The 27,509-nt window shown below is 44.9% G+C and overlaps 1 protein-coding gene across 1 annotated transcript in view; it reads left to right on the forward strand.

Annotated features, from left to right (window-relative positions):
• The window catches only part of RBM20 (RNA binding motif protein 20), a 272,827-nt gene extending 245,905 nt beyond the window's left edge, over positions 1 to 26,922 (forward strand). The window contains 5 exon segments of the mRNA XM_029610357.1: positions 3,431 to 3,535; positions 5,329 to 5,974; positions 10,623 to 10,742; positions 13,105 to 13,226; positions 25,709 to 26,922. Of these exon segments, the coding sequence (XP_029466217.1) occupies positions 3,431 to 3,535; positions 5,329 to 5,974; positions 10,623 to 10,742; positions 13,105 to 13,226; positions 25,709 to 25,813 (1,098 nt within the window). The 3' untranslated portion in view covers positions 25,814 to 26,922.
• Positions 26,923 to 27,509: the final 587 nt, after the last annotated feature.

The following is a 27,509-nucleotide window of genomic DNA, read 5'->3' on the forward strand; positions in this document are numbered from 1 at the left end:
GCTGAGGATTTGGGAACACCCCCTCACAGTGCCTCCTGTCAATAAGAAGGTGGACGGAGTTTACCTCGTCCAGAAGGCTGCCGGATTCGATAAGCGTCAGCTGCTTCACAAGTCACTGGTGGTTGAATCCGCCCTCAAGAGGGTCAAGCGCTCTCGGACCCATTCCTTGGCACTCCTGGGGAAGAACAACAGAGCAATGGACGCTCTTGAGAGGAAGATGTTCCAAGGATGCATGTTTATTGCCCAATCGCTACCTACCAGCTCTACATGAGCCAGTACTCACGGGATATCTGGAAGCAGGTGGCTGAGCAGCTGCCTCAACAGCAGCAAGATACCCTCATGTTGCTGGTGCACAAGGGTCTAGAATATTGGAAACATGAGGTCCGTGCGACCTACAATGGTTTCGAGATGGCATTGAGAGTCTCTGCAGCAGGAATCGGCATCTGCAGAATGTCGCAGGGCATGTCCCTGAGAGCATTGTATCTAACCAGAGCAATGAACATGGTGGCGGACCGCTTGAGCTGTACATTTCAGCCACACGAATGAGAACTAAATCCAGCAGTAGCAGTCTGGATTTTCAACCAGTGGAGAACTCCGGATGTGGATTTCTTTGCCTCCCCACGCAACTGCAAGCTGGGCAACTTCTGCTTCCTATTCAAGATGGAAGGAATTCCAGCCTCAGACGCCTTTGCCCAGCATTGGGGCAGAGGTTTCCTGTACATGTATCATCCTCTTCTGCTGGTCATGAAGACTCTCCTGAAGCTCCAGCAGGACTAGGGGACCATGATTTTCATGGCCCCGTACTGGCTCAGACAAGTCTGGTTTCAACTCCTTCGGGACCTATCGATCAGACTGCGCCCAATCTGATAACGCAGGATCAGGGCAGACTGCGCCATCCAAACCTCTGAGCATTAGCCTTAATGGCCTGGATGTTGAATGCCTAGTCCTGTAGCCCCTCGACTTATCTGACGATGTGTCTCAGGTGCTGGTAGCTTCCAGGAAGCCTTCTACCTGGAAATCGTATCGATTGAAGTAGAGGAGGTTTTCTGTCTGGTGTGAGGGTCATGGCTTAGATCCATTCACCTGCTCCACTCCGAGGTTGTTGGACTATTTATGGCACCTCTCCAAGGCTGGGCTGAAAACCACTTCGGTCAAGGTTCACTTGAGCACCGTCAGCACTTACCATCAGGGCATTGCTGGCACACCCATCTCAGTGCAGCCCATAGTGGGGCGATTTATGTGGGGCCTGCCTCAACTGAAGCCCCCTCAGGCCTCCTGTTGTGTCCTGAGATCTCTCAGTGTTGTGTTAGCATGGCGCATGCGACATCCTTTTGAGCCTTTGCGCTCCTGCAATCTGAAGTTCCTCACCTGGAAAGTTCTATTTCTGGTGGCGATCACTTCGGCTCATAGGCAGGCCAATTCAGTAAAGTCCACGGGAGAGCGGACGAACGCCCGCTCTCCCAGCGCGTGCACCGGCCCCTCGCCGGTGTGCGCGATGCAGTATTCAAATTAGGTGGCGCAGTAGAAACGGGGAAAAGGAGCGGCAGCTGTCAGTGGGTTTGACAGCCGATGCTCAATTTTGCAGGCGTCGGTTCTCGAGCCCGCTGACAGCCACGGGCTTGGAAACCAGACGCCATCAAAATTGAGCGTCCGGTTTTCGGCCCGAGGGCCGAATTCAATTTTTTTTTTTTTACTTTTTTTTACTCTTCGGGACCTCCGACTTAATATCGCTATGATATTAAGTCGGAGGGTGCACAGAAAAGCAGTTTTTACTGTTTTTCTTTGCACTTTCCCGGCGCCGGAAGAAATTAGTGCCGACCTTTGGGTCAGCGCTAATTTCTGAAAGTAAAATGTGCGGCTTGGCTGCACATTTTACTTTCTGTATCCCGCGCGCATATCTAATAGGGCCATCAACATGCATTTGTATGTTGAGGGCGCTATTAGGTGCCGCGGGTTGGACGCGCGGTTTCCTCCCCTTACTGAATAAGGGGTAAGGGAAAACGCGCATCCAATAGCAGGCTAACAGTGCGCTCGGATGGAGCGCACTGTACTGTATCGGCCTGAGGGTTAGTGAACTTCAGGCCTTGCTTACATACCCACCCTACACAAAATTCTTCCATGATAAGGTGGTCCTATGTACGCATCCCAAGTTCCTGCCTAAGGTGGTGACTGATTTTCACCTCAATCAGTCTATTGTTCTGCCCACCTTTTTTCTGAGGCCCCATTCACACCAGACCGAATGGGCTCTACACACGTTAGATTGCAAGAGGGCCTTAGCTTTCTATTTAGAACACACAGCATGCCACAGACAATCCACTCAGCTTTCATAGCTTTCGACAAGAAAAGGTTGGAAGGTCTGGTGGGCAAACAAGCCCTGTCCAATTGGCTAGCAGAGTCTGTCTCCTTCTGCTATGCACAAGCGGATCTTCAGCTACGAGGCCGAGTCAAAGCTCACTCTGTGAGGGCTATGGCGACGGTAGCCCACTTACGGGCTGTTCCCATCGCCGACATCTGCAGAGCTGTGACGTGGAGTTCTCTACACATGTTCGTGGCCCACTACTGCTTGGACAAGGATGGTCGGTAAGATGGTAGCTTCGGTAAATCCATCCTTCACATCCTCTTCTAGTCTTAAACTCAACTCTTCCTACCTAGGGCCTGTTGTTCGGGTTCAATTTGTCTCCCTTAGTAACCAACAGCACCGCAGTTATTTTTGTGCCTGTTGGTCATGGTTGTTGTCAGGAGCAGCCTGTAGCTTGGTATTCACCCATCTGTGAGGACTACCATCCTTCTTGTCCTAGGAGAAAGCAGAGTTGCTTACCTGTAACAGGTGTTCTCCTAGGACAGCAGGATGTTAGTCCTCAGGAAACCCGCCCGCCACCCCACAGAGTTGGGTTCTCCTGCATTTTGTTATTTTATTTTTTCGCTTGTGAATTCTATGTTACGAGACTGAAGGGGGACCCCGCGTGGACATGTGGATAGTGGGCTGCTAGGCACAATCAATGTGCCAGACAAAGTTCTAGCAACTTTGACAAACGTTTTCCGTGCCGGATTCCATCTGATGATGTCATCCATCTGTGAGGACTAACATCCTGCTGTCTTAGGAGAACAGGTAAGCAACTCTGCTATTTATTTAATAGTTCTTATTAACCATCTTTCTGGCCCATAAGAGCACCCAAAGCACTATACAAAGCAAAATAAAACAAATAAAATAAAAAATACAACACTGTACTAACACACCTATGGGAAATATATTAAATTAGTTTGATTTCACAAGCTGCTTTTTGCTGACTTTTTTTTATGTTTTTAGGTGGACTAATATGATAACTATAGTTATTTCACTGTCTGTGTAACTATAGCACAGATTTTTTTTTTCTGCCTGGGTGTCTGTAGAATGTTCCCTAATACCTATATTGGTGTTTTGTTTTTTCAGTTTGTAAAATGTGACCAGACCGCAGAAAAAATCTCCCCATCACCAACTGCTGAACATCCTAAAGAATCTATAGAGACTGAGCTTCAAAGCTTAAGGAAAAATCGGGTAAATTTGCTATGGACAAGATTCATGTGATGCCACAAAATAGTCATAAATGCCACAGAATCACAGAAGCAGAAATATAAGATAGGTTACATGTTACTAGATGTTGATTTTTACTGAGCCTTTTTTGCAGCCACCAGAAAATGATGAAGAAACATTTGCAAAGCACTGGCAATTTTCAGTGGTTCGTACTCAAAACAAAATTACAGTGAAGATATTTCAGTTAAGACTTTCTCTAGTGCAGAGTTCTAGGAGCCATCTTGGTTCTGGCGAAGACTTGAGTATGATACCTTAAAGGCCATTGCCAGGAGTTTGGACTGAGACAAAAAGAAAAGTAAAGGATGTAGCTAAGTCAATGCACTTCGTTAGAATAAGTATCTTTTAAATCTGCAGGATTTTTGTCTTCGTGATCTGCATTTGGGCATGTAGGGTTGATTTTCATCTGGTGGCTGTGTGCCTGATTTAGCCACTCTGATTTTGAATGGCTATTTAAGCTTATTTTCCGTCAAACCTAGGTTACTGGGTTTGCATCTAAAACTGAGTTTAAATCTGAACAGATAGATTTAGGTCTGCTATTGCAGCACCTAGGTTTTGGCACTTAAATCCCCTCCTCCAGCCTAGCCCTGCTGAGAACATACTTTTCAGATCTGTGGGTTATAAATGTAGTAAAATAAATGATAACCCACCCACCCGTTGGAGCCCCTCATTTCTTGAGCAGCTAAGTTTAGCTGCCAAGATGGGGGGAATCCTCCCTCCCTTCCCATGGAATCTAGTGACCTAGTATCCTAGTTAAGTGACTAGATCACACAGAAAATTGTCCCTTTAGTTTATAAACTTCACTTTGTGGTTTTTAATCTGTGGTGGACTATTTATCCAAGTTATTTCAATATTTATTTATTTATTTATTTAAGGTTTTTTTATACCGGCATTCATGAACTCGTTCACATCATGTCGGTTTACAGAAAACAGGGGTGCGGATAATACAACCAAAAAACATAAATAACGTGATGAAGAGAAGCAGTTACAATTAACAAGGGCTAATGAACTGGGAATGTAAGAAATAGAAAGAGATAGAGGAGAATAATTATATACAAAAGTTCAATATAATATAAGTTCATTCTCTACTTTGCCCATTAAGGAGGTAATTTTCAAAGCCATTTATGTGCGTAAAATACAGGTTTATGTGCGTAAATGGCTTGTTATAAGTTGTTTGGGGACTGTGTGCATAAAAGCATTGCATAATCCAATTTTGCATGAAGATAGGTATTCTGGGGAGGTGGAAGGGTCATTGGAATTTACATGCCTACTCTTGGTTTTAAATGGTGTGCATGTAAATTGACCCACACAAATTATGCCCTGCAAAAAAAGCAGGGATAATTTCAAGGCGAACTTATGTGTATAACTTTTCTTTGAAAACTGGCATGACATGCATAAGTTACAAGTGTTACCCCACAGAAACAGGCTTTTTAAAATAACAAACATAAATTCAATGAAACATAAACACATGTGAAAATATCACACTGCACCCTTCCTTACAATTAAACCCAATATATCATTAAACTCCCACACAGGGATAGACTGTATATGAGAGCCTCATTAAATAAAATTAAGTAAAAGCCTTGCTAAAGAAGCATAACATCTTCCAGAACTTCTAATAAGGTGTAAATGTGCGCAGGTACAGCTGGGTAGTTTTCCTGAGCTAATTTTCAAAGTGAAAGGATGTGGGTAAAAAAAAAAAACAACCCGTGGACGGTGGGAGGCAGTTACAAAATTACCCCCTTGATGTCTTTCTGCAGGAGCAAGACTGGGAAAGTGGGAGCGAAGTGGAGGGCGAGGCCTGGTACCCAACTAATATGGAGGAACTTGTCACTGTGGATGAAGTGGGTGAAGAAGATTTTATAATAGAGCCTGACATCCTTGAACTTGTGGAAGCTGTTCCAGTGGAACCGAAGGATAGTGACATGTGTTTGGAAGCATGCCCTCCTGCAGCTAGCGTGCCGCAGATGGAAGAGACGTCTAGCCAGCTAAACGTGGACAACTCCAAATCTACCCAGGGAGAATGTGAAGAAACGAGCCTCAGACCAATAATAGAAAATGTAATTCCGTCCCACAGCTGTTCTGATACTGTTACGAATGAGGCCTGTTTAAACCTGGATGCTGAAGAGAAGTCAAACGAGCCTCAGGACGACGTGAGCGACAGGATTTCCAACAACCACACTAAAGCTGAAAGTTCTGATGTGCACTTAACATCGGAGGATCACTGTCCTCCCAGTGGTGATCCTACTGAAAACAATATTCAGCATCCTGGTAAGCTTCTAGATAATTGCCAACAGCCGGGCTCACAAGAAGATTGTAGTTCAGAAGTAATGGACTTGCATACAGAAAGCATAAGCAAAGAAGGAAGTCATGAAACCAAAGATTGCCAAGAGGCGTTACCACAAGGTCAGTACTATTCAGTTTTATCTTTTCTGTGGCGCAGCAAGTGTTTGACTTTATCAGTAATAGTACCTTTTAAGTGTAGCAGATTTCATAGAAACCAAAGGTGTTTCTGGATCTTTCAGCACAAATTTCTAGAGATTTTCCTCAGTCTAGTATTTTCCCTATATAATTGAATGGGAACATCCTGTCAAAATGTTGGTACTTTTAGGTGGAGAGGTCATAAGATCTCTAGAACCCCTCTTTCAATTATATCAGTTTAGGGAAGTCTTAAAATGTTTTGCTTTCATGAGTTAATGTTACTAATAGAAACAGATTGCTGTATCGGCTATGAATCTGTGGTAAGAAAGCCGATGCAGGATGGGCCTATGAGTTCATTTGCCATGAATTGGACTTAAATTGATCTGTACTGTATCAAGGACACCTAATATAAAGATTCCTATGGATCTACAGTACAATCCAAGAAGATGTATTTGCTCTAATCTTATGTACATTAGCAATTGGGATGGTTATGTGTGAGATGGTCAGATACAGGAAGATAATACACAGTTCTTGTTGGCACACTGTATAGATTTGAACCTTAATGTGCTCTCTTGTTACCTGTAACATGGCATGATACATGACATGACAGTTTCTGGCATTTAGTTGTGCACTTAGATTTGCAGTGCTTCATGCAGAAATTTAGAGAGTAATTTTCAAAGCATTTTTCCCATGTTAATCAGATGTCTAAAAAGCGCCCTCCCTTAATGTAGCTAAAAGTCGGTGCTTTCCCTGTACATAACCAGATCAGTCCAGATTCCTGGGTTTTGCCTCCCTTCCAGCAGATGGAGACAGAGAAATTTTCAGAACCATCAGCTTATAACCTGGTGTACCACCTGCAACCCCTCAGTATTTCTCTGTCTCCAGCAGATGGAGGAAGTACAAAACCTGCAGTTCTGAACCTCTTAAAAATAAAAAAACTTAGGAAAGGATCTCCCTCCGAGGAGGTTGGCAGGTCCTGGTGGGACTATCCCTCTAGTAGCAGGGCCGGACAAGTAGAGGTTGGTGAACCAAATTTGCTCCAATTTTCCACGCTGAAGGTTGAAAACTGGTGGTCCAGTTCCCTCACTTTCTGGAGTTCGGGGGGAGAAAGAACCTTTGCCAAGACTTCAGATAAGGCTGTCTCTTTTTCTATTTGTGTGTGTTTGGTTGTGGTAAAATGTGTTTAAAAAAAAAAAGGGGGGGTTGTTTTTCTTTCAGGTTTTAGACAGCACTCTCCCTAGCCTTGTTGCTGCCTTTTCTCCAGCACCAGTGGTGCAGGGAGACAGCTCTGGGGACTTTTCTCCATTCTTTTTTCTCTGGCATCTCCCGGAGGTCCTTTTTTTCTCCCCTCCCCCCCATACAGCTGCCTCCATGTGGTTTACAGGCAGTGATGACATGCCTAAGGAGCTCCGGTGCAATGTGTGAGACCGCAACTCCTCGCATTTGTCACAGGACGGTCGCTACTCCCAGTGCCTCTCGGCAGGGGAAGGCACGTCTGGAGGGGCGGCAGCAGTTTCCTCATTGCAGCACCGGTCCGGGAAGGCAGCATGGCGTGAGGTCGGCATTCCGTTCCCACTGAGCATGGGAACAACAGCCATTTTAGAAACTTTTACCACGATGTCCCAGCCTGCAGCAAGGAAAGGGGATCTCCCACTAGTGCTTTCTTCGCCCAATTTAAGCCCTGAAGAGGCCCAGGGGGCCTGCGGAATGCAATCAGTGGAAGTATTCAGATCATCTGGGGGAGGATTCAGAGTGTGTCTCTCCTTTTTCGCCAGAATTTGTGCTTTTAATGCACAAAGCTTTTCTGGCCTGTCAGGCCATGGGGCATTCCTCTTGCAAGAGTAGAGCTGCTGAGCCTACTTTTTGCAAGGTGCCCAGGTTTTTAAGGTCCTCGATGGCCACCAGGGTCTGGAGAGTTCGTGTCCCTTGATGTCAGGGGCTCCAGAGGAGGTGTTTTTAGAGGAGTCTGACCAAGATGGCTCACCACGAGATGTCACCCCAGATGCGGAGCCGGATCGTGGACTGCAGGGTCTATCTGAGGATGCGGTAAAGGTTCCCACTATGGACGGTGACGATCCCAAGGTGCTTCACCTTTTTCAGAGGAACGAGTTAGGTCCCCTGATTCCAGCTGTTCTGGCAGAGTTGGGTATACTGGTACCTCAAGAGGACTCCAGTCATGGCGGGCTTACAGGGCCTGGCTAAGACTTTCCCGTTTCACAAGTCAATGAGACAGTTGATGGTTAGGGAGTGGGATACTCTGGAAACTGGCCTTAAGGTGAGCTGGGCTATGGACAAGCTGATCCTTTACCTGAGGAAACTCTGGAGCTTCTGCGGGTGCTGAAGGTGGATGCATCCGTCTCCGCTGTTACCAAGAAAATGACCATCCCCATGGCGGGGGCCATGGCTCTGAAGGATTTGCAAGACAAAAGCTGGAAGTGCACCTCAAGAAGATTTTTTAGGTCTTGGGTTTAGGCATCCGGGCCGCTGTCTGCAGTAGTTTTATGCTTCGGGCATCCTTGAGATGAGTGCAGCAACTTCAAGAGAACAGAACTTTGTCGCCCTCTGAGGCTCAACACGCAGAGCTTCTCGAGGCAGTGGTTGCTTATGGCGCCAGTGCCCTCTATGACCTTGTTCATTCTTCGATGAGAAGGATGGTGTCATCTGTCTCAGCCAGGTTGTGAAATTGGTCAGCTGATGTTTCCTCTAAGGCTCAACTGGGGGCACTACCATTCAAGGGCAAGCTCCTTTTTGGGGAAGATTTAGAACAGCTGATAAAACTCGAGTGAAAATATAGTTCACAAATTGCTGGAAGATAAGCCCAAATGGTCCAGAGGGTATCTTCCACCATGTTCTCACTTTCGGAGCCAATGGTGTTTTCGGCAGAACAGAGCTCTGGCTACGGAAAGAGAAAGGCTTTGGGGATTTTGCAGTCTTGGAACCAGTCTTTTCGGGCCCGTAAAGCGGGCAGGGAGATATCCAGTACAGGTTCTGGTGGCAGCAAATCTACCCAATGAAGCGAGGCTGGCCCACTCCTCTGTCCCATTTTTACGAGGAGTGGGCCAAAATAACGTCAGACCAGTGGGTTTTAGATATGATAGGAAAAGGTTATGCTTTAGAGTTTGCCCGGCTGCTCAGAAGTCTTTTTCTGTGCTCCCCTTGTGGCACAGCAAGAAAAGAGTTGGTCATGCAGCAACACTCAAGTGTCTGCTTCTGTTAGGGGTCATAGACCCTGTCCCCCCGCATGAGCGAGGGAAGGGCCATTATTCCATCTATTTTGTGGTTCCCAACAAGGAGGGCACTTTTCGTCCAATTCTGGATTTAAAAAAGGTGAACCTGGCTCTCAAAGTGCCATGTTTTCGAATGGAAACTTTGTGGAAGTTCATTGTGGAAGTTCGAATAGGGGAATTCTTGGCATCCTTGGATCTGATGGATGCCTACCTGCACATCGGAATCTGTCCGGACCATCAAAGGTTTCTCAGGTTCATGATCCCTGGGGAAGCAGCCATCAGATAGATACATAAATCTGCTGCAAGTCGCCGCTACGTAGCTGGATAAGTACTTTATCCAGCTAAGTAGCAGCAAACCATGCCAGATGGCCATATAAATACTAACTTGCAGCTATCTGGGAGTTGCTTCCCATTGCCAGATAGATGGATAAATCAGTATTTATCAGGTAAGTGGCAGCAGCTGCCAGCACTTACCCGGAGAGTTTTTTAAAACTTTTTTTAAACTTTTAAAATATTTTTTCATAGCTCGGAAACTTAACTCCAACTCTAATCAGGGGTTAAGTTTCCAGCACTAAAAAAGCTGCGTGGGCCAAATGCAATCTCTGCATCAGGGGGGTAATGCTCAATGCACTCACTTGCATGGGATTTCCATTCGAGGGCGCTAAGCAGTACTCACATTTGGAAATGCGTGTTTTGTGCACGCTAAACTTCTTGCTGCATTAGCAGTAAGTTTTGACCACAGAAAATGCGCGTTGAAGTGTGCACAGAAAGGCGCGTCCGACTGAGCACACCTTTCTGCATCAGTCTAATAGTATGGTAGCCTGCAAGGACAGTGCCAATAAATCTGCCTTTCCAGCTCTGTCAGTACTATATCTGGTCTTGAGGGCTCCACACACTCTGCAGCAGCACATCTTATTTTCTCAGATTTGAAGTATGACATTTCATCAATGACCCTTAATGTTTCCAAACCTGAGTTAAAGAAGTAGCCCCTGGATGAGTGTCTGCAAATGGGTTGGTTTTTTCTCATGCACTCCTTTAGGTCAGGGTTTATTGAGTAGGTTTTCAGTCTCTCATTGTTCCCAAAAGAAAACTTCCTTCTGGAGCTCTAAAGAGCTACTAGGTGATCTTTCTAGCTCAAATTTCCATTCCATTTTCTTTCTTTTCCCCCCTTTCACACTGGTATAGTGTTACTTAGTCATAAGGAGTATCAGCTGTGCTGAAATACTGCTTGTGTGACTATGTATGGGTTCCATTCCAGTGGTCAACATAAAATCAAACGCTGATAATGAGTAGATCCTGCTAAACATTTGACCTCCCCTTAGTACCTCAAAATGCTTTCAATAGGATTTTAAAGATACTCTTATCACATTGGTTTTCTTTTTAATAATTTGCTTTTTTTCCTGTAGCAAATTCTGAGTACTTGGGAATAAAATCTCCTGAACGTACAGAGTTGAAATCTGAACAAGCACATTATTTGCCTTCATGGGAACAAGAGGATGTGTTCACTGAACTCAGCATCCCTTTAGGTATGTTCCATGCAATTAACCAGCATCAGAATAATGCATGTTTATTATAGTGTTGTGGTCTTTTGCCTATGGCCTGTAGGAACTTGTATATGCATGTAATACTTGTTCACTTTATTTTTCTTTGAAATTATAGGGGTGACATGGATGTTGCAGGCAGCACGGCAGACATCACCCCATGACCCCTGACATAAGCTTGCTTCCCAATTAACATGACCTCGACACACCTCTGCAGACTAGTCAGCACTGATGGAGTATGCATGCACCCGCACGATGCATGACGGAGAGGAAAGTTTGTTAACCCACAGAGCATCCAGCACAATATCATCAACAGAGTCCAAGGGAGATATGCTTCTGATATGGAAAACAATGCAAATGGCTCTTGGTTTGGTTCCATTAATAGCAAGCATTTTTGCCTTTGTCAGAGTCAATGTCATCCACCTAACGTTCTAATCTTTTCCTATGAAAAGAAAAAAAAAACCCTTTAATAAAATATTATTTTATCGTATCCATGCACAGAAGAGTTGCAGTGGTAGCCCTTACAGCATGACTAAAGTGGTTTGATGAATTGTTCCCATATGTTTCTGCTTCGTAAAAATATTATTGTTCTTCCTTAAGTCTATGTAAAGATCCCTGTGCAGATTTGCAGAACATACTTTATGAATAAGCAGCTCAATCAGTTGGACCCAGATATATTAGTGGCTTGATTATGGAAAGCAGGTGTTGCTACATGATTGGTGGCGCTACCAGCTGATTCTATCACCAAGAGCTGGAAAGCCCTTTTTTTCCGAGAGGAATTAGAACTATAAGTCCATGCGTGAAATGTGGAAAACCCAGGACTGATTCAGCCTGTCCGTGATAGTGCAGACCCATCCTGTTACCCCAATGATTAGGCTTCTTCTACTTTTACAGTTAGTTGGTTAGGCTTCAATGGAAGAGCTTTTGCTCAAAGAAAATGCATATAGCTGAAGTCTTAAGTATCAGAGAGGATTTTTTCATTGAGGTATCACTCATATGGTGACAGATGGAATTAATTTGGGATCCTAAGTCAGCAGGGTTTTTATTCGAACATCTGTCACATGGAACATGATCCCAGTGTCATGCTTATTACATTTTTTTGTTTGCATCTGCCACTTCCCCTGTTCACCAGGAAATATTTAGATCTAAACTCAGCACAGACTTGGGCTCTTAACTGCATATTCCCTAACACCTAAAAAAAAAAAAAATGATCCTAAGCCCTAATTAGGACTGATATGTCTCCACGCTCCGTGATTTTCTTAAATCCTTCAGCATGGGAGGCTTAAATGGGTAAAGGAAGGAATGTGTCTCTATGCTATCTTATTCCTGACTGTCATGGCATTATTTCTAGGCATGCTGGTAACTGTTATTCAATGCAAACCCAAGAAAAAGAGGAACAAACAAGCAATCCATACTTGCTTAAATTCTACCAATGTTTAATTCAGTGAGGATCCTTTCATTTTTACAAATTCTGCATTCTTTAGTGATTTGAAATGAAAGAAAGCCATAGAAATAAACTGATACGAAGTGAATTTATTCAAATTATATTTCTGGTTTTCCTCAGAATGCACATCTTAATTCTTAGCAGTATTTATTTTCCCTGTTTTCTAACTTTTTTTTTTTTAATGTACAGTAGTGCCCAAACATCCCCTTCCCCGGTGATGAAACACTGTAGGATTTATTCCCCTCCATTTGACATCACTTTGACATGGCCTTGCAGCTGAGGCTGGCACCGTTTGTCATTTCTTGTGTAGAAATCCAGGGTTAACAGATAAGTTGCAGGCAATAACTTTTTAAAGGACTTAATCGATACATCTATTACTAGTTCTCAAAAGTTAGTCACAGATGTATTGCATTAGTCCAGTAAAAAGCTATCACCTACAACTTTTTTTTGTTGACCCTTATTACTGTATATTCAATGCAGCAACAAGAAATGACAATACTATACCATGTCTCAGAATGACACATGCTTGTGCAAACTGTGGTTGCCACTTACGCCTTCATGCTGATCCTGATATAATCAAACTGTAGTGACCAGACAAGAAAATGCTGCTTTATATGGGGTTTGCATTGACACAAATCTCCGATAAATTTGGCCTCAGGGTGCTTCCAAGCCTGTATTTTCTTCACCACAGTGTAATACTGTGTACACTAACTGCTGAACCAAGGGGCCGGCCCAGTGTGATTCACCCCAAGGGCCCAGGTACTGCAACTATGCCTTGCAAACTAACATCTGGATGTACACCTTTAGCATGAAGATAAAAATACACATCCTAAAGCATAGGAAATGTCATATTTTTGCTAACAACTAATACCTGGCATTTAAACATGTTTGTTCTTGCGCCAGGTGTGGAATTTGTGGTGCCCAGAACTGGATTTTACTGCAAACTCTGTGGCCTTTTCTACACAAGTGAGGAGATGGCAAAGTCAACTCACTGTCGAAGTACTATTCATTATAAAAACCTTCAGGTAAGCTGTACCCGCTATCTCAGAATGTGCATGGCTGTCATTTGGCACTGCTGCTGTGGTTTCTCAGTAGATTTATTATTTATTAAAAATTATTCTGCATCTTCCAATTACAATTTCTAGGTGTGAATCACAACCAGAATGCCTTAATATGTTAAAAAACCACAAACAAATTAACATAACCATAATATATTAAAAAAACATCACAAACATTGTTTAAAAGAAAATGCATGATAAACATCAAAAGTAATTAGCTAAAAGCCTCTACTTTCTGTTTGCTTTGTACAGTAAGTTCTAACCAATGTAAATGGTATCTGATTTGCAGTATTACATGAGTTTAGGATAACGTTTAATTTTGAGGAGGATTGTTGCTGTCATATTGTTTGTATTTTATTACGCGTGTTATATTGTAACACGTTCTGGTTCTTTTTCAATAAGATGGGTACAATATTGAAATAAATTTAGTTTTGAGCCTTAGCCTTGGCTATTGTAGGATAAATTTTCAAAGACTTGGTGAGGATCTACATGCGTAACCTAAAGAGTTATGCAGGTATATTGGCTGAATTGCATGAGTGGATTTTCATTTGCCTGAAAGTACGTGCGTACTTTCAGAGTGTACATTATTTAGATGGGTTAAGGAGAGGCATTCGGGGGCATGGTTGGAAACTACACATGTGTATTTTAAGTTTCCAGAATGTGCATGCGTAGTAGGCATGTTCAGACACAATGTACACAAGTACCTTGTGTTTAAAAATCAGCTGGGTTTGTACAGGCTGAAAAATACAGGCATACGTTGGTCATGAGGTGATCTATTGACATTTTTCCCCTGTATCTTTAACACTCAGCACAGTTTGCATGGAACTAGCAAAACTGAAATGGGACAATGAATAGGGCCAGACAGAATACACACCAGAATATTAAGGAAGCTCAGCGTCTCTGGCAGCTTCCTTGATGGTTCTGTTCAGCTGTTCTTTGGAGACTGGAAAGGTCAATTTTCAAAAAGCTTAAAACAGATAACTTATCCAGCTAACGTTAGCTAGATAAATTGTCGGGAATATTCAGCAGGATAAACGCCCCACTGAATAAAGTTATCTGGCCTATGTCTGAATAGAACCGGTTAGGTTTCAAAGTTATTAGAATACATGTACTTGGATGACTTTTATCTTAACTGATTAAGTAGCAATTACCATTACAAAAAAATTAAAACAGATTGGGTGCCTTGTCAGTCTGATTCCCCACCCCCATCCCAATGCAGTACATGTTGGCCCAGCTGGCCAATTCCCTCCCCCCAACCCCCCTGAAACATTTTGAAATCTTTGCAGGTGTATAGGCCTTAAAATTCTCCCTTCCCCTTCCTCCCCCACAATTGTCAAATATTCTTCAAATGAAGATCCCCTGTGATACTCACCGTCTTTCCATCAACCCAACCCTAACCCTCTCCCCAAACCCCTTACCACAACTGGGAGCTTGAAACAACTGTCTTGCTCCTGGCATCTCCAGGTTTGCTTTGGCAGTAATGCTGGTAGCGTAAGCAGCAACCTGAATGTGCCAGGAATCAGACAGTTCTTTCCAGCTGCAGTAAGGGCTTCGGGGTGTTCCAAGTGGGTGTGGGAATGATAGTAGGGTTGGTGGGCTACTGTAGGGGACCTTCATTTGGAGAATATTTTGATAAAGGGCCTGCAATAATTTTGAAAAATTTGCAGAATTGGCTGGCAGGACCAGCATTGGTTACACTAGGGGATCAGGCCAGTTCAAGGGTTTGGTTCTTTACTTTTTCATGGCAATTGCTTTGAATCTAGCTGGTTAAAGGCTGTTTAATCTTTATTTTATTTATTTTGCCTTTCAGACACATCAAAGCAGATTACATTTAGGTACTAGCCGATATTTCCCTATCTTCCAGGGGGCTCACAATCTGAGTTTATATAGGAGGTAACAGAGGGTAAAGTGACTTGCCCAAGGTCACAAGAAGCAGCTGTAGGATTTGAACCCTGGCTTGTAGCCTGCTGCTCTTACCATTAGACTACTCCTCCACACAAGCTATGTGAACCAGACTGAAATTAAATGTTTTTAAAATGCAGGATCTCTCCATGTTTACCTCTTTTTTTTTTTTTTTTTTTTTTTAAGTCTTGCTCACTGTTGGCAGCAGGTATGTCTGGACAATGGTGGGAATTAAAAAGATTTTCAATGTGAGTGATCTGGCAGTGAAGCACATGGTGAGAGAACATGTGGTGCAGATGTAGGCCTTCTCTGACTCAAATGGTGAAAGCACTGGGGAAGAAAGGGCAGGAGCAGCTCTGAAAGATATGACCTATGTGGAGCTAAAGGCTGGTTTTGAGACCTGAAGGATCTTTCCTCTGTAAAAGATGAAATATTGGAAACAATTGGTGAGCTTACTGATCTTGGCAATTGTATTGATAAGACTGAACAGAGGGTGGAGGAACATGCTAAGCAACCAGAGGGATTGCGCAAGGGATCCGAGACTTTACAGGTAGCCCATACTGACATACTGGATAAGCTTGAGGATTTAGAAAATAGGATAAGGTACAGCAATATTCACATAAGGGGTCTCTCAGCGCAGAGTGAATATGAGGTTTGCACTACGGTGGTTCAGAATCTCTCCAAAGCTATTTTAGGGAATGGGGAGTCTACCTTGCTAGAGCTACCACTGATTGCCATAGAGAGAGCACACAGGGCCCTTGGTTCACAGAGGAATAATTTACCTCGGGATATCATAGCTTATCCCAGGACGAGCAGGATGTAGTCCTCACATATGGGTGACGTCACTGATGGAGCCCTATTGCGGGAAAAACTTCTGTCAAAGTTTCTAGAAACTTTTGACTGGCAGCCTGAAGCTACTGAGCATGCCCGGCATGCCATGATATTCTCTGCCACAGGGGTCTTACTTCAGTCTTCTTTTTTCCGCACTGCCCTCAGCTTCGCAGAGACAGGAGCCCTGTGAGATTTTCTCACTACTTCCGACTGAAAAAGTCAAATATTTTCTCTATTTCCCCATTTGGGGTCTCACTAAATCTCATTTGTTACCGGACGGTGACAAAAAGCAAATATTTTGGATTTTCTTTTCTCAGGATTTCTCTTCTCACAGTTTCATCGATGGCTGTCGATAGAAACATGGCTTCGGGCTTCAAAAAAGGCCCAATTTGCAACAGAACCATGTCTATAACAGATCCACATCTAGAATGTGTAATCTGTTTGGGAGAAACACATGAAATCTCTTCATGTGAAAAATGTAAAAAAATGACCCCGAAGGGCAGAAAGCTGAGACAGGAGAAAATGTCTCAACTTTTCCTTAAATCAGTGCCTTCACCGTCTACCTCGACCAAATCCTCACCAACAGGGGTCACTAAGAAACTTCTACTTAAAAAACGAAGAATTGATGCTCCGTCACCAGTACCATCAACTTCATCGGCCAGGTCAGTGATGGAATCGAGGCCTAAGCAAAAACACCGACGGCATCGATCCTCGGTGTCTCCGTCACTCCCTCCCCTGGGGGAACCGACTAAAAAGCGGCACAAGCCATGCGATACTCCGCTGACCTCCGCTTCAATGCCCTTACCTACTCCATCGATATCGACGTCAGCATCGACTCCACCGATGCCAGACTTAATCAGTCTAATAAGGCAAATGGTCATGGAAGCCTTCCAGGTGCAAGTACCGGCGTCATCGCCGATGCCGGCAGTAGCGCCGATGCCGGCGATTACGCCAATGTCGACGGCTACTTCGATGCTGGAAGCCATATCGATGCCGGCGGCCGCACCACTATCTACAGCGGCGCTGATGACGATGGTTACACCCTCGATGCCACAGGCGCCGATGTCATCGGAACTAGTGACATCGGTTCCTCCATCGATGCTTCAAGCTCCATCGATGCAAATAACCTCGATTCCGCCGATGCCTTCGGTCAAAATCCCAATATCGATGTTCTCTTTTCTTCATACATCGCCTTTGACCGTCCCTTCTTCTATGCAGAAATCGGTTTATACAACGGCTCCTTCTGTACATTCTTCTCAGGAGCCATCGACATCGAGACAGAAATCATCGAAGAAATCGAAACACTCTATGCAAAAACATTCAACTGCATCTTTTGACACCTTAGGTGCACAAGCAGCACTTCACAGTATCTTAACCAAAAGGTACGAAGATTTGTTGGCTACCTTGCCTTTTCATCCGGTAGAGAAGGAAAGAGAAGATATTTTCTCTGATGATCCTCTACCTGGACCCTCAGGTGTAAAACAACTTTCCAAGCGTACACCACCTAGACAAATTTCTGGATATGATACGTGGTCAGACACTTCATCAGACCTCTCATCAGAAGAATTCATGTCTGAACCGTCGCCACTCAGGCTAGAAAACAATCCCCTCCAGAGGATTTTTCTTTTTCTGCCTTTGTCCAAGAAATGGCAGATTCTATACCATTCAAACTGCAGGCAGAGAGCAATGACAGACAACAAACTTTAGAAATTCTCCAGTTTGTGGATCCTCCTAAACATAATTTCGCAATTCCTATTCATAAGGTGCTCTTGCAACTGCAACAACGCATCTGGGAACATCCCTGCACTGTTCCTGCAGTGAACAAAAGAATAGATTCTACATACCTAGTGCAACAGACACCGAGTTATCAGAAACCTCAGCTTCCCCACCATTCAGTGGTCGTAGAGTCTGCGCAGAAGCGTTCCAGATGAACCAGGACCCATTCTTCTATCCCTCCGGGCAAGGGCAATAGATTCCTGGATCAATTGGGTCGTAAAGTCTTTCAAGGAGCGATGCTGGCCTCCAGGATTTCAGCATACCATCTATACATGACCCAACACCAGAGAAATCTCTGGAAGCAAATAGAGGAGTTTATACCGTCTCTGCCTCCAGAATGCCAAGAAGCAAAACAAACCATCATCACCAAAGGTTTACATACTGGAAAACATGAGGTGCGAGCTGCCTACGATGCCTATGAGACGGCTTCCAGAATTGCTGCTTCTGGTGTTAGTGCCAGAAGATGGGCTTGGCTAAAAGCCTCTGACTTAAGACCAGAGGTACAAGATAAGCTCGTCGACCTTCCTTGCCTAGGGGATAATTTGTTTGGCACTAAAGTTCAAGACGCAGTATCACAACTACGTGAACATACTGAAACTCTGCGGCAATTATCCTCTCTTCCGCATGATACCCATGCTACTCGCAGACCCCCAAGACTGGACACCAGGCGACCTTTCTTTAGGCAAAGGAGGTATTATCCTCCCTCATCCAAGCCGAGGCCTCAACGGTCCCAACAACAACCACAGCAGAGGCAGCAAAGAACGCCTAAGCCTCCACCAGCTTCACAGCCTGGACCTGCACCTGGATTTTGAGATCCTATCCAGAGAACAAGGCCTCTACTCCAATCCTCGGCCAACACTGCCCGTGGGAGGAAGACTGTCCACTTTTTACAACACTTGGGCCTCAATAACATTGGACCAATGGGTCCTCTCAATTATACATCGAGGATATCAACTCAATTTCACAACCATTCCTCAGGATTTTCCACTGCGTTACTCTCATCTCAGCAAAGATCATTTGCTTCACCTACAAACAGAATTATCCACTCTTCTGAAAGCCAGGTCCGTAGAATTGGTGCCCCGGCTTCAGCAGGGCAGAGGATTCTACTCCCGTTATTTCCTCATTCCAAAGAAAACCGGAGGCCTCCGTCCCATCCTAGACCTCAGAAATCTCAACAAATTCCTAAAAAAAGAAAAGTTCAGGATGGTTTCTCTAGGCACCATGCTTCCACTTCTCCAACAAGGAGATTGGCTTTGTTCTCCGGATCTTCAAGATGCTTATGCTCATATTCCAATATTCCCTCCTCACCGCAAGTATCTGTGCTTCATGGTAGGCCATCAACACCTACAGTACAGAGTTCTGCCATTCGGACTTGCCTCTGCTCCCAGAGTATTCACAAAATGTCTGGCAGTTATGGCAGGACATTTGCACAAACAAAGTGTCCATGTCTTTCCATATCTAGACGATTGGCTCATCAGAAGTCAAACTCAACAAGGAGCTCTCACTTCTCTAAATTGAACGATTGCTCTCCTCCACTCCATGGGTTTTCTCATCAACTATCAAAAATCCCACCTTACACCGTCTCCCCTACTACAATTCATAGGTGCAGACTTGGACACTACCCTGTCAAGAGCCTTTTTACCACAAGATCGTGCGAACACACTTTCTCTCCTGGCAACATCCATGTGCTCAAAGAAACAAGCGACAGCTCATCAGTTTCTAACCTTACTAGGCCACATGGCCTCCACAGTTCATGTCACTCCTATGGCAAGACTAGCCATGAGGGTAACTCAATGGACTTTAAGATCACAATGGATCCAAGCCATTCAACCACTGCATTCTCCAATTCAAGTAACCCACCACCTATGTTCCTCTCTACTTTGGTGGGCGAACATGGACAATTTGCGAAAGGGCCTGCCCTTTCAACAACCAGCTCCACAAATAACTTTAACTACAGATGCATCCACCTTGGGCTGGGGAGCTCACATAGACAATCTCCAAACTCAAGGGACTTGGACAAAACTCGAAGCTACTTTTCAAATCAATTTTCTGGAACTTCAAGCTATACGCTATGCAATGCATGCGTTCCAGGACTGCCTTTCACACAAGACTGTTCTCATCCAAATGGACAACACAGTAGCCATGTGGTACATCAACAAACAGGGAGGTACGGGCTCGTATCTCCTTTGTCAAGAAGCTGCACAGATATGGGGCTGGGCCTTGAACCACTCAATGTTTCTCCGGGCCACTTATCTGGCAGGCATTCACAATGTAGTGGCAGATCGACTCAGTCGTCAATTCCAACCATACGAGTGGTCCCTGGATCCCTCAGTAGTGACCAGGATCTTTCAACGTTGGGGACAACCAACAATAGACCTCTTTGCATCATACCTGAATCACAAAGTGGACAAATTCTGTTCTCTACACAGACAGAAGAACCAGCCAACCAAGGACGCCTTTGCTCGCCCTTGGAACTCAGGCCTACTATATGCGTATCCTCCAATACCGCTCATAACCAAAACTCTAGTGAAGCTACAACAGGACAAGGGGTCCATGATACTCATAGCCCCATATTGGCCTCGACAAGTATGGTTTCCCACACTTCTAGACCTCTTAGTCAGGGATCCAATTCGTCTGGGTGTAGCTCCCAATCTCATAGCTCAGGATCAGGGGCGGTTGCACCATCCCAACCTTCAATCCCTATCCCTGACAGCATGGATGTTGAAAGCTTGATTTTACAACCACTTAATCTTTCAACAAATGTATCTCAAGTGCTTCTAGCTTCACGAAAACCTTCCACACGTAAGAATTACTCTTCCAAATGGAAAAGATTTACTATGTGGTGCAGACAAAAGAATATAGACCCTTTCACGTGCCCCACAACCTCTCTATTAGACTACTTATACCATCTATCAGAGTCTGGTCTCCAGACTTCATCTGTAAGAGTCCATTTAAGTGCAATCTCAGCTTACCATAACAAGATGGGAGATGCACCAATATCCACACAACCTCTTGTCAACAGGTTTATGAGAGGTTTAACTCACCTTAAACCACCAATACGGCCACCAGTCACAGAATGGGACCTAAATTTGGTCTTAACAAGACTCATGCGTTCTCCTTTCGAACCCATAGATTCCTGTGATCTTAAATTTCTCTCATGGAAGACTATCTTCCTCATAGCCATTACATCAGCTAGAAGGGTTAGTGAGCTACCAGCACTTGTCACGTACGAACCCTATACAAAGTTCCTACATGACAGAATGGTTCTCCATACACATCCAAAATTCCTCCCCAAGGTCGTTACGGAATTCCACTTGAACCAATCCATAGTTTTACCCACATTCTTTCCAAGGCCTCATTCTCACCAAGGAGAAGCAGCCTTACACACCTTGAACTGTAAGCATGCACTATCTTTCTACTTAAACCGCACTGCAGTCCACAGGAAATCCAATCAACGTTTTGTCTCTTATGACCCAAACAAACCAGGAAAAGCAGTGGGTAAACATACTCTATCCAATTGGTTAGCAGATTGCATACAGTTTTGCTATGGAAAAGCAGCCTTCCTCTCCAAGGGCGAGTAAAGGCACATTCAGTAAGAGCAATGTCAACCTCTGTAGCACACTATCGTTCAGTGCCAATCCTCGACATATGTAAAGCAGCAACATGGAGTTCTCTTCACACCTTTGCAGCTCATTACTGTTTGGACAAACAAGGACGACAAGATTCAGCGTACGGACAATCTGTCTTAAAGAACTTGTTTCCACTTTAATCCCAACTCCTTCTACATCCAACCTGCTATGTTCTACGGCTGATTCATTTTCAACAATACTTCACCGTTGCTTCACTACAAATTGACTCAACCTCTAGCTTGCTAATCACCCATATGTGAGGACTAGCATCCTGCTTGTCCTGGGATAAAGCAAAATTGCTTACCTTGTAATCGGTGTTATCCCAGGACAGCAGGATGTAGTCCTCACAGAACCCACCCGCCACCCCGCGGAGTTGGGTCTCATACCTTTTATTATTTTATTTTTGCTAAAGCTTATTGCTACAGTACGAGACTGAAGTGAGACCCCTGTGGCAGAGAATATCATGGCATGCCAGGCATGCTCAGTAGCCTCAGGCTGCCAGTCAAAAGTTTCTAGAAACTTTGACAGAAGTTTTTCCCGCAATAGGGCTCCGTCAGTGACGTCACCCATATGTGAGGACTACATCCTGCTGTCCTGGGATAACACCTATTACAAGGTAAGCAATTTTGCTATACTTTCAGGACTTCCTGTTATTGTTTGTAAGATTTTGGGTGGACCCTTGGACACTGTAGCAGATGACCACGCCCATGGGGGAAGTCCCGTGAGGGGCTACAGGTCAGGCTCAGCTTTAGGACACACAACACAAAATTATCTTTTATTAAACAGAGTTGAGAAGTCATAGTGAGTAGAGATGAAGCCTGGCTGGGCTTGTAGTCCCTCAGGACACTGGAACAGCGATCCCTCAATAGCTGTGCTGTAGTGGAGAGAAACTGAGATAGTGAGTACAATGGAGCATACACAGGGTTCTGGTATAGAGCCTCGTTGGTTGATTACTCATACAGCAGTTTCTCCCGGAAGGTAACACAGAAGCTGGAATAGAGGCAGGCCCTCGAGGAGCGAGTACCTGGTTCCAGGGAACAGCTCTGAGAGAATATAGATGGTAACTCACTGATGGTGTAGGCAGCAGCTTCTTCCAAGCAGAAGTGAGCTCAGGCAGTGAGTCCAGGAACATGGGCCCTCGAGGAGCGAGTACCGGTTCAGACAGCGACCTGAAAGAAAAGAGAGAGGCCCCCAAGGAGCTGGTACCCCGATAGAGTAAGTCCAACTAAGGAGAGGCAGAGTAGCTAGGTACGGAGAGCGAATCCCATCCGTAAGGAGTCCCTTGCTAACTTGAATAGCTAGCAAACAGAGTAGGCTTTTGTATCCAGGATGCGCAACATCATCACAGGGGAACGCCACGGAGGTTCACGCCAAAGAAGGAATAAGAAGCAGGGTCGCGCAGCGCGCGTGCCTTATGGCAGCTGAACAACATGGCGGGATGCAGCGCCCAAGCTGTACCGGGGACGCCGGAGAGGACGGCAGGCAGACGCCGCGGCAGCCAGACGTCCATCAACCGCGGGAGGAATCGCCAAAGAATTAAGGAGGGCAGAGAGGAGACGTCAGGCAGCGACAGTCTTAACACTTCCCTATTAAGGACAAAATCATGGCTAAAGCAAAATCTTTGGGAGCCATTCAATGTAAGGACCACAAGCTGGGAATCTTCGGTGACAAAGCACCAGTGACTTAAAAAAGGCACAAGGACATGAATGAGATCACAACAGCCCTTAAAGATGGCAACATATGCTATTGCTGGCTTATGCTCCGAAGATAAGCTGCATGTTGAACCGATGGATATATTGGCTGATACCCTGCTACCTAGAAGGGAGTTTCTAAAGTGGCAGAGAGTGCTAGTGGGTGGCAAATGTAGAAACAAACATTGAAGAGGCTTTTTGGCTCATAACTCTGCTTTGTTCTTGTTGGTTATTAAGTTACACCACAGTTTGCCTACTTTTAAATTAAAGTTCTGATATTGTGTTGGTTTCCAGGGCTGCCAAGGTGGATTTAATTGGCTTTGATCTGCTGATAATGGTTTAAAACTTTAGCAAAGAGATCCTCTTGAGTTCTGCTTGGATTTTATATCGATTCTGTCATGATGCAAGATTGTGCTTTGTGCTTTGGTCTGGGACATCAACCATCTAGTTATGCTCAGGCTTGTGAACCCTTGGGCCGACGGGAGGATGGTGTACCTTAGGAGGAAGATCCGTAGGTTCTCCCGTCGGGTGGTGAGGCAGAACAGAAGATGCAACAAGCTGACCCTCGGCACTGGAGACTGAGGCGACTGTGGAAGCAGACGAAGAGTCGTGACGTCAAGGAGAAGAAAACAGTCTTTGCCACTGGAAGTCCACGGTCCCCCCAGGAGGAGCCCGTAGGGACCCGGACCACTGGGACTTAGGTGAACCTTTGAGAGGTCAGGGAGTCGAGAGATCGGTGCAAGGGCTAACTGGAGCTTCACCCCTGGAAGCCCGCAGTCCCCCCGGGAGGAGCCCGTAGGGACCCGGGCCGCTGGGACTTAGGTGGGCCCTTGGAGACGATGGTCCAGAAGAAGTCTGAGGTCACATGCCAGAGGATTGTCGCTTACCAGTCCGAGGTCGTATACCAAGGGATCGCCACTTGCCAGTCCGAAGTCACACACCAGGAATCACCGCTAGCCAATCCGATGTCACACACCAGGAATCGCCGATAGCCGATCCGAAGTCAGGAACCAGGAACACCAAGACAAGACAGGAACAAGGATCCGAAGTACAAGAACTCACCAAAGCAAGCAAACCTGACTATGTGGGACGTTGCCAAGTCAAGGAATAAGCAGAGGAAGCCTCCTTTTATACTTCCTCTGCTCTGGCAGCAACCAATGCCGTTCCTCCAGCAGGGAAGGCTCTGAGAGGGGGTCGTCGGAATACTCAGAGAATGAGTCCGAAGAGTCATCTCCCCACGGGTCATAAGGACCCTCCTCCTCGCTGGGGCCTGGACGCCTAGGGCAGGGGCCGGGAGGGGCAGCGGGCCTGGGCCCCAAGGGCATCGGAGGCCTCGGGGGCACCGACAGCATCAATGGAACCCCCGGCATCAAGGGGGGCATCGGCCGGGGGTTACCTGCATTGTCCTGGGGAACCACGGGCAAGGGTGCCCTGTCCCCGAAGCCTCATCCTCCTTGGAGAACCCAGGAATCGGGATCGTTCAGGTGGAGGCGTCTGTGGCCAAGGAGGCATCGAAGACCTCTCGGGTACCGGTTGCATTGGTAGGGTGCCGAGAAGGACTCCAGACGCTCCAGCAGGGGTGCGAGCATCGATGGCAGAGGTTCGAGCACCGGTATGGTGGTGCCGGCAGCTCAGTGCTTTGTAGCGCTTTGAGCACTGCCGACTGCACCCTGCGGTCCAGCTCCTCCTGAATGTCCTGGGTGGTTAGGAGTGATGAAGGGGGACGAGGCGTCACTGGCAAATCCTCGGAAGGATCAAAAGGTGGCACGGCACCATTTTATACAGGCATGCTCAACGCCCTTTGGGGGTTATTTGGTCTCACAAACGACACCCTCTGATGTTGTGCGAGGCCCCCAGGCAGAGGATACACATCTCATGCGGATCCGTGATGGACATGGTCACGGGCACTGAGGGTACCGTCGAAAACCTGATGACGCCATCAAAAAAAGAGGCCGGCCTGCGGTCAATGACCAGGCACCACGGTGCAAAAGTCGGGAATCAACTGCAAAGAACGAAAGGCAAAATTAAGGGTACCTACCGAACAGAGGAACTGAACATGAAGGGGGATCCAACGCGGAAAATCCTCGAAAAAGTTGAAAACAATTTCAAGGAGTTGGAACTCTACCACCGCGAGTCTACTGCATTGCGGAAAAGGAGAGACTGAAGGGGGACCTCGCGTGGATGCGTGGATAGCAGCAGGCTGGGCATGCTCAGTCTGCCGGTTTTCCATGCCGGGCTCCATCGGATGATGTCACCCACATGTGAGGACTACCATCCTGCTTGTCATAGGAGAACCTTCACTACTATGGCTGAGTTAGGCAGGGAGGAGCATATAAAACAGAGGGGAAAACCATGGCTAGTTGTGAATGAAGGCTTATGGTGCTGTAGCTAGAAGCCCAAAAGAACAAGAGGAAATTTCCTGGACACAAACTCCCTCTCCCTCCCCCCCCCCCCCCCCCCCCCCGAAACCTCCTAGTAGTACATTGGCCTAGAGAGTCTTGTCTGTTGTCATTTTCTATGTAAAGGTTTAAGCATTTTAGAGTATTTAATCACATTTATTAATCTTAATCTTTTCTTGTCTCAAGTAACTTGTTTGTTTCCTTAATTTTCATTGCCACAGAAATATCTAACTCAGCTGGCAGAGGAAAGTCTGAAGAGGAATGAGAGAAACAACAGCCTAACAATGGAAGATCCTGGGATTGTACCACAGTTTGAGAAGAAATAGCTATAATGATGACAAACTGAGAACTGGGGAGTTTAGGCATTTCCATATTGGCCCACGTGTAACATGACTATTGCACGGTGCATAGTTGTTCGGCTGGAGGAAGAAGCAGGCTGAGTCTGCTGACAGCATCAGCCATATACTGAAAGGCACCTGTTTTGCTGCACACACTCGCATGCACTGGCAGCGTTCCAGCTCTCAATGTACCTTACAGAGATTCATAGCTCAACAGGAAGGAAAAGCAAGAGCAATGAGAACTGTCTTCCCAGCTGCAACCGGAGTCCCTTTACAAAAGTGAAAATCGCAGTTGGAGCCTGTAAATACCATAACCTTGCCTCACATTCATTGTGTCAAGGTTGGAGGAGTCCACTTCCTTTTGTAAAGAAATAATTGGAATTCTCAGGGATTTTCAATTTTTAATTTTAACATAGTGTTATATAGAGTCAGACTGGGTATTTATCACCTGTAAGTGGAAAAAAGTTATGGAAGGAATCAGTTCAATTGAGTAACGTATTGGGGAGGGGATTATGCTGTTAAGATTATAAAAGTCACTTTGCTTGTTAGTGCAGAACAGAAGCTTTTGCACCCAGTACAAGTCATGGTGCTAAACCATGTAAAGGCATCAGCCAACAGTATATGAAGTGGTCTGATTAATCTGGATGCCCTCAAGCAACACTAACAGTCTTACGTAACCAGGATGAGCAGACAAAATAGGCCATGGTCTTTTTCTGTCTTTATGTTTCTATGTTTATTTGTGCAAATCTGCATCCTTGGTGTTGCCCGTAATCACATTCAAGAATTTTTAATCTCAATTTCACTTGTTTTTTTATTTCTCTTACTGTAACATAATCTGGATGAATTCCATCTGTTCCAGGCACATCCATTTTTCTACCAGCATGTCTCCATTCACTAATGGTGGTGGCAATGTCTCTGTCACAAGCCCATTTGTGAGAGATTCCATTGATATGGAATTTGTTTTCTATTCTTATGAAATGAAATTTAACTGAGAAAAAGTTTCATAACATATTTGTTCTTTTATATTCTGCATTCTCATGTTCAGTTTGCGTGGATTTGATCTCGTTAAAAATAAAAGGCCAGCGCCATCTCATTGACTTTGAGTCTACCCAGGATTTCATATGGGACATCTCGGTATAAATCAGAGACTTTCTTAATTGTGCAATAATGTGATATTTTCTGTGCACTTGGTCAACTAGGATCATATATTTAAAATCCAAAAATAAAAAAATTTGCTATATTATTATGGTTTGCATGCAACTTTGCTCACTTAACTTGCACTTACAGTCTGATACATGTGGTTGTGAATAAATAGACCAAAGAGTCCATTATGGGTGTGCTGCAAAATAATTCTATAGAAACAATTTTGTTGTATGATTAATAAAACTTATTTATTAAACCAGCAGTCCTAGATAAATATAAGATTTTAATTGGGTAGCAATCTTAATTTGCAATTTATATCCTGCCTGCTCATCATACTTCCCAAGGCAGGTTTCAATAAAACAATATATGAAGCATAAAACAATACATAAATATAAATACATGAGATTATTCGTAAACAAATGTTTGGAATTCATTGCTTGTTTATTTAAATCCACTGGAAGATTGGGCTTCCAAATGGCAGATGAAATTTAATGTGGACAAGTGCAAGGTGATGCATATAGGGAAAAATAACTCTTGCTGT

This window comes from Rhinatrema bivittatum, chromosome 7 (genome assembly GCF_901001135.1).
Source record: "Rhinatrema bivittatum chromosome 7, aRhiBiv1.1, whole genome shotgun sequence".
Lineage (NCBI taxonomy): Eukaryota > Metazoa > Chordata > Amphibia > Gymnophiona > Rhinatrematidae > Rhinatrema > Rhinatrema bivittatum.